Below are 8,363 nucleotides of genomic sequence, written 5' to 3' on the forward strand. Positions count from 1 at the left end.
CAATGAACACCCAGGACTGGTCTCCTTTAGGATGGACTGATTGGATCTCCTTGCAGTCCAAGGGACTCTCAAGAGTCTTCTCCAGCACCACAGTTCAAAAGCATCAATTCTTCAGCGCTCAGCTTTCTTCACAGTTCAACTTTCACATCCATACTTGACCACTGGAAAAACCATAGCCTTAGCTGACAGACTTGTTGGCAAAGTAATATCTCTGCTTTTCAATATGCTCTCTAGGTTGGTCATAACTTTTCTTCCAAGGAGTAAGCGTCTTTTAATTTCATGGCTGCAGTCACCATCTGCAGTGATTTTGGAGCCCCCAAAAATAAAGTCTGACACTGTTTCCACTGTTTCCCCATCTATTTGCCATGAAGTGATGGGACCAGATGCCATGATCTTCGTTTTCTGAATGTTGAGCTTTAAGCCAACTTTTTCACTCTCTTCTTTCACTTTCATCAAAAGGCTTTTTAGTTCTTCTTCACTTTCTGCCATAAGGGTGGTGTCATCTGCATATCTGAGGTTATTGATATTTCTCCTGGCAGTCTTGATCCCAGCTTGTGCTTCTTCCAGCCCAGCGTTTCTCCCATGCACAGTAAGGATTGCCTGTATATGTGGAGAGTATGTGTATGTGTATAAAACACCATCTGACCTGTCCCCCTGCCAGGTCAGTATCAGATATCAAACCATACCAGAGCCATGTATTCCCATTATAAAAAGTATATTTTACTCTGTAATTAGTAAGAAATCCATGGGGTGTTATTTTAGCACTGAGCAAATACTTTATCCCTAATAACCCACCAGATGCTTCTCAAGAAAACTTAAACCACATTTCTTAAGGAAACATTAAGGTACACTTTTTAAGTCATCAAATTTGTTGGCATAAAACTATTCATAATATTTCATCATTACCATTGTAACATCTTTTTTATTTTACTTAAAAAATATTTTTAATTGAAGGATAATTGCTTTATAGTATTTGTTTCATATTTGCCATACATCAACATAAGGTAGACTTTTAAACCTAAGAAGTATTTAAGAGGTCATCTAATCCCAACCTTTATCTAATAAAAAGAATCCTTCTTTGGCAGATGGGTCATCTAACCTCTGCTTAAATATCTTAGCAACAGGGTGTAGGTGGTTTTATATTTCTTTTATGGGTTAAAATCAAAATCCAAAGTCTTTACGAGGAATGTGCTGTAGGGTCTTCCCTTGCTACCTCTTTGGCCTCATCTCCTGTCACTCTCCCCTTGCTTGTTTCACCTATTGTAACCTACTTGCTGATACTCAAACATAAACTTAATCCTACACAAGGCCTTTGTGCTTATTTGTATTATTCTGAATGTTCTTTTACTAATCTTGGCTCCCTGCTCCACTTCACTCGGCTTTCTATCAGATTATTCTGAATGTTCTTTTACTAATCTTGGCTCCCTCCTCCACTCACTCGGCTTTCTATCAGGTATCAGGTATCAGAGGTCTTTCCCCATCACCCTGTCTAAGGTAGTTTATTCCTGCCTTTACTCTCTATTTTCGTTTTCTTCCCCTGCTTTATTTTTTTTTCCCCATGATTCTTATTACTATGACATTATGTGTATTTACTTCTTTGTTACCTGTCTCCTCTCCCACCATTGGACTTCACTGGTGGCTCAGTGGTAAGGAATCTGCCTGCCAAGCAGGAGACTTGGGTTTGATCCCCTTGGTCAGGAAGATTTCCTGGAAAAGGAAATGGCATGATCACTTCAGTGTTCTTGCCTGGGAAATCTCATGGACAGAGGAGCCTGGTGGGCTACAGAGTAGCAAAAGAGTTGGACACAAGTTAGCAACTAAACAGCAACAACTCCCATCATCATTCACTGCCCCCACCCCAACCCCTTGCTACATGTACACTACAAGGTAACTCCCTGAGACAAAGGACTATTTACTGCTGAATCTCTAGCACCTAGGACAGTCTCTGGCACATATGTAGGGGGCACTTAACCATTTGTTACATCAATGCCTCCCTATATCTTCTTCATGTTGACTGTTTTGTTGTCCAGTGAACTTTTACAAAGCAAGTCATTTTTGCTCAAGTGTAGTCCTTCAAAAGTTTAAACAAGTTTATGTCCTCTTGTTTTTCCACTCAAAGCTAACCTTGAGTCCTTCAGCATTTCCTTAATTCTTCACTACCTTATCTTATCCCTGATGCTGTAGTTTGTATAATTTCCTCTTGAAGCATTATGTTAAGAATTAAATGTAGTCTTACATCAATGTATAGAAGAATGGTACTTTCAATGATCTATAAGCACTAGTCTTATATTAGTATAGTTTATTTTTTTAGTGGTCATGTTATACTGGTCATGTTGGCTTATAAGAAGTGTACGCATGCATGCTAAGTCGCTTCAATTGTGTCCAACTCTTTGCGACCCATTGGACTGTAGCCCTCCAGGCTCCTCTGTCCATGGGATTCTCCAGGCAAGAATATTGGAGTGGGTTGCCATTTCCTCCTCCAGAGGATCTTCCCGCCCCAGGGATTGAACCCTTGTCTTTTGCGTCTCCTGTGTTGGTAGGGGGGTTATTTACCACTAGTGCCACCTGGGACGCCATAAATCAAAAAAGGCTGTTAAGTTAAAATGTTATTGTCCTATTGCTGCTGCTTTTCTCTCAAACACAGTGTGACTTTTATTTCTTAAGGGGTTTGTGACCATGACTCTGGAAAGCCCAGAAGAAATACAGGATGTCAGCTGTGCTTGGAAAGAACTTAACAGAAAGCTGAGTAGTAATGCTGTGTCCCAAATTACCAGAATGTGCCTCCTGAAAGGAAATATGGTAGGCTTTTCTAGACAACTGTTGTATATGTTTATAAAGACTAGTAGATTTTGTTCATTGTTTTTTTGAAGTCTAATGGGATGAATAATACTATTTTATCCATGTGTTAGTGTGTTTCCAGTTGGAAGTTTGGGGAGTTACGTAAGTAACCCATTCCTCTAGAAAGCTGTAAGTTATTCTCCTTAATTTGTAATTCAAGTTATCTAAGTTTCTGCCTTTGAAGGCATATGTGGTTGTGTGTGTTTATTTTTTACAATTGAGCAACATAATTGCAACAGCTAAATCTTTTTTTTTTTTAAGAGAATATACAATATTGGTTTCTAAGTGGCCTGCTATTGGTTGTTAATGAGGATAACTGAATTAGGTATTTTTGTACAGTTATGAAATAGCGAAGTTAAAGCCATCTGTAATCTTAGTGACTGATTTCTTCTAATGGTTTTGTGAAAAGACGTTATATTTATTCATCTCACCTGATTATATAAGTTCATGCTAATCTAGAATTTATTAATTTGTTTATTGGAAAGTTATCTTTCTCAAAGTTTAATATTACCTTCAAAAAAGATCGTAAGACAACTACGTACATTCAGAAAAAATGTGGAGGGGGAGGGAAAATATACTTACATCCTTAGGCCAAACCATTTGCTATATTTGGATATTAATTAACTTTCAGTGTACTGGCAGCCAAGATCAAAGAGGAAACATCTTCAGTTATTAAATTTTTAAAGGAATTTATTAGATGGGTCATTTTACACAGGACATGGAACATTATAGTGTCTACAAAAACTTTTCTAGGGAATTCTCTAGGTGCTCATTAGTAGTCAATTCTTATTAGGTACTGGTTTACTTTTAGATTTAGGAAGTACAATTAACAGTCATTCTGTGTCATATATTATTATGTATTAGCTGGTTTAATTCTGTAAGCATGGGACCCACTTAATCTTTTATTTTTTTATTATTATGTATTAGATTTAGGAAGTACAATTAACAGTCATTCTGTGTCATATATTATTATGTATTAGCTGGTTTAATTCTGTAAGCATGGGACCCACTTAATCTTTTATTTTTTTATTATTATGTATTAGATTTAGGAAGTACAATTAACAGTCATTCTGTGTCATATATTATTATGTATTAGCTGGTTTAATTCTGTAAGCATGGGACCCACTTAATCTTTTATTTTTTTATTATTATGTATTAGATTTAGGAAGTACAATTAACAGTCATTCTGTGTCATATATTATTATGTATTAGCTGGTTTAATTCTGTAAGCATGGGACCCACTTAATCTTTTCTTTTTTTAGTTTATATAAAATTATAAGAAGGCATTTTAAAAAATCAACTTGTGTGCATCTAAATAAAAATATTTTCATTTTGCTTTTAGGGTGTTTGCTTTGATGTTCCCACAACTGAATCAGAAAGGTTACAGGTATATAAAAATTTTTATCCGTTAAATAGTTGAATATGTTTCTCTAAAAGACAGAGATTAAAAAGACATATTTATAATATCTTTATAATGTGTAAATCAGTGAAAGAATCCTTAATAAACTAATAAATTATAAATATCCAGTTTGTCAAATGTGAAAAAATAGAATTGCATACCAAATCCCCATGTACTCATCACCCAGCTTCAGCAGTATCAGCTCACGGTCAGTTGTGTTTGATATCTGCTTCCATCCACTTACGCTGTATTCCTTTTCTTTTTTTTTTTTTTAATTTTGTTTATGCCTGTGCTGGGTCTTCCTTGCTGTGTGGGCTTTTTTTTTCCTCAGTTGCAGAGAGTGGGGCTCTTCTCTAGTTGCAGTGGCTTCTCCTGTTGCGAAGCGTGGGCTATAGCGCTCACAGGCTTCCATAGTTGAGGCACATGGGCACTGTAGTTGTAGCTCCCAGGCTCTAGAGCACAGGCTTAATATTTGTAGTACCCAGGCTTAGTTGCTCCGTGGCATGTGGGATCTTCCTGGATCAGGGATCGAACTGCCATGTTTCCTGCATTGGCAGGTGGATTCTTACCACTGAGCCACCAAGGAAGCTCTCTCCTGTATTCTTTTGAAACAAATTCTTGGAAGTCTTATCATTTCAACCATAAATACTTTTATATAGCTAAAATATTAAAAACACTTTCAAAAAACATAATACCATTATTAAACCCCCAAAATAGTAATTCATCAGTATTATCCAATTTTGTGTTTACATTTTCCCCTGTCTCCTGAATATTTTTAAATATAAGAAGGTCTGCAAAGTTCATTCTGTATAATTTGATTTTTGTCTCTTTTACTCTGTAGGTTCTCCAATTCCTTTATCTCTTTAAAAAAATTTTCCTTGTGTTCTATCTGAAGAAGAAAGAGATTGTCCACTAAATTCCTACACTGTGAAATTTGTCTATCTGTGTCCCTGATACATACATATTTGACACAATAACGGGATTATTTGGTTTTCAAAGTCCTTTTTAAAATTCAGAATATGTTGTAAACACATTTCTTTATCAACTATACAGTTACTTACTTTTATTGGCTCCCTGGCATTTGGCCATATGGGTGACCAGCTTAACCAATGTCCTGTTTTTCTGACATTTAGATTATTTCCAGTACTAGTACTCTATTATAAACAGATTTGCACTGGTGGCTCAGATGGTAAAGAATCTGCCTACAATGTTTGATCCCTGGGTTGGAAAGATCCCCTGGAGAAGGAAATGGCAACCCACTCCAGTATTCTTGCTTGGAGAATTCCATGAACAGAGGAGCCTGGCAGGCTACAGTCCATAGGGTCACAAAGAGTCGGACATGACTGAGCAACTCGCATGCATTATAAACAGGTCGGCCTTAAATGTTGGCATAGCTAAGTCTTTTTTTTTTTCCATAGCTAAGTCTTTATGCATTGCCAAGTTTATTTCTTTAAGATGAACTTTTTAAGATATCTGCTTGGCCAAAAACTGTGTGTATTTTTAAGGCTCTGGTCATATATTGCCACCAGTTGTGTGTGTGGCTATTTGCCTCTGCTCATTCTGACATGTAAGGTATTTTAATATTAACTTGCCTTGGCAACTCATGATCACAATGAAAGACAGTGTAGCAGGATATGACATATTGATGCTCTTAAGCGCTGCTGATCTTTATATTTTGTTTACCCCAATACGAAATTGTTTCCAATAGCGACATTTTTAGTCCCTGTTGACAGATTTTTAATCTGCATTATCAGCTCTCAGACCTTGTTTCTGTCAGTATACCTTCTGAAAGCAATGACCACTTATTAGTGGCCTGTTTGTTTTGTGCTGAGAAACCAGTGGGCTCTTTTAGAATGTATAAACCGAGTAGGAATTTAGAGTGCCAAAATTGGCCTGAAAATCTCTCTTCCAACTAATACTTAGCTTTTAGAAACTTTTTTGGGGGTGAGGAGGATCCAAGCTTTGTACTGTTGCATTAAATTTGAGATTTAAGTTTTAACAGGATTTTTTTCATTTTTAATGACATTTATTGTGTTTTTTTTTTTTTGTAGTTTTACAAGGAGTAGATGTTCATTGCAGACAACTAGAAACACATAAAAGTATAACGTAATAATCACCTGGAGAAGGGACTGGCTGCCCACTCTAGTATTCTTGCCTGGAGAATCCCATGGACAGAGGAGCCTGGTGGGCTACACTCTATGGGGTCGCAAAGAGTCGGACACGACTGAACGATTAACAAAAAAAGAGTAACACTCATACATAAATTCCCATCCCCCAGAGATAACCACTATTAGCATTTTGAAGCATTTCCTCCCAGTGTCTACATTTAAAAAAAAATTTTTAAAGATATAATTGACCTGCAAAACTGTGTTAGTTTCAGGTATACAATATAGTGATTCTATATTTATATTACAAAATGATCGCTACAATAAGTCTTGCTACTTTGATCATTCAAAAATATTACAGTATAATTAACTATATTCCCCAAGCTGTACATTTCATCCTTGTGATTAATTTATTTTGTAACTGGAAGTTTCTGTCTCTTGATCTCCTTTACCTGTTTCACTCATCCCCCTCATCTCTCTCTTCTCTGGAAACCACCTGTTTGTTCTCTGTATTTGAGTCTGTTTCTGTTTTGTTTGTTCATGAAATTTAGGAAACTTAAGTTCCTATGTTTTAGCTTTGAATATTTTTTGCTTTCTGGTTTTTAGTTTTATTCCAGATACTCTGGACTTAATGGATTGATGACATTTAGCTAATAGATATTCAAAGAGTCTCCTGTACTCATGTGCTTGCTTATGGTTTCTATTTTGCATTTGTATAATCCTGTAAATTACCCCAACAGGCAGAGTGGCATGATTCAGACTGGATACTCTCAGTGCCAGCCAAGTTGCCTGAAATTGAAGAATATTATGATGGAAACACATCTTCTAATTCCAGACAGAGGAGTGGTTGGTCAAGTGGCCGGTTGGGCCGGTCAGGCCGGTCAGGTGGTCGATCCGGTGGCCGGTCAGGTAGACAGAGTCGGCAGGGGAGTCGGACAGGAAGTCGACAAGATGGTAGAAGACGAAGTGGGAATAGAAATCGATCAAGAAGTGGGGGCCACAAGCGGAATTTTGACTGAGATAGTTAATCTTCCAGTGTGAGCTTGCCTGTTTCTGCATAATCATGTACATTATCAACCAAAAATTAGGTCATCATAGCTGAGGTCTGTGTCTGCTATTTGGAAAGAAGTTGGTTGTATTTTTTTAAAAAGTATTTCACAAGAATGGTTGTAAACAAATCTACTTATCAAGTTATACCTTTGAATAAAAAACTTCCTTTTATTGTCTCTTTTCACTGTGTGTGAAGAATTTTCTCAATGTAATCTTTTAAAATTCTTCAAAAATGTGGCAGTTAAGTCAATCTTAACGTTACTTGCATAATACAAAATATGGTGTGTCTGTATTCAGATCATTCCTTCTGTATAATAATAGGGTAGAAAATAAGAAATGCCTTTTGCATTAAAGGGCTGTAAAGACTGGTGATGTGATTGGTTAGATGTAACATTTTAAATTTTAGATAAAGTTAATCAAAAGGTGTGCAAGCAGTGCATCCTCAATAATTTATTCAACAGTTAAAGTTACTTGTTGAATGTCTACTGTGTGCCCATCACTATCCTAGCCCCCAGGGCTATAGTGGTGAATAAGGCATGGTCGCCATCTTCAAGGAACTTACAGTTTACAGCAGCAATTCTGGTTGAGATTAACACCTGATGTTTAGGATGAAAGTAGCTATGGAATGTGAAGGATCTAATTGGGGTGTGCCTAACCAGCCTTAGGAGTCAGGCTTTTTTAGATGGAGTGATAGGAGAAGTAAAGCAGAAGTACAAGTTGATCTAGCCAGTTTAGAAGGGAGAGGGTTTGTAGTCAGAACAGTACAGGCCTACCTCGTTTTGTTGCACTTCACAGATAACTGTATATTTTAGAAATGGAAGGTTTGCGGCAGTCCTGTGTTGAACAAGTCTGTTGGTCCTATTTTTTCTGATACTATTTTTGAATTAAGGTATGTACCTTATTTTAGACATGAAGCTTTATACACTTTAGACTGTTGTATAGTGTAAACATAACTTTATATGTACTGTGAA

General features: G+C 36.7%; 1 protein-coding gene across 6 annotated transcripts in view; it reads left to right on the forward strand.

Moving 5' to 3' along the window:
- Positions 1 to 7,576, forward strand: part of DDX50 (DEAD (Asp-Glu-Ala-Asp) box polypeptide 50) — a 33,785-nt gene extending 26,209 nt beyond the window's left edge. For all 6 annotated transcript variants that reach the window (XM_010852196.1, XM_010852195.1, XM_010852194.1 and 3 more), the window contains 3 exons: positions 2,665 to 2,799; positions 4,181 to 4,225; positions 7,083 to 7,576. In XM_010852196.1, coding sequence (XP_010850498.1) covers positions 2,665 to 2,799; positions 4,181 to 4,225; positions 7,083 to 7,361 — 459 coding nt within the window. In that variant the 3' untranslated portion in view covers positions 7,362 to 7,576. The remainder of the gene's footprint in view (positions 1 to 2,664; positions 2,800 to 4,180; positions 4,226 to 7,082) is intronic.
- The last annotated feature ends 787 nt before the right edge of the window (positions 7,577 to 8,363 follow it).

The sequence above is a fragment of the Bison bison genome, unplaced genomic scaffold (assembly GCF_000754665.1).
Source record: "Bison bison bison isolate TAMUID 2011002044 unplaced genomic scaffold, Bison_UMD1.0 scf7180017864309, whole genome shotgun sequence".
In the NCBI taxonomy this organism is placed as follows: domain Eukaryota; kingdom Metazoa; phylum Chordata; class Mammalia; order Artiodactyla; family Bovidae; genus Bison; species Bison bison.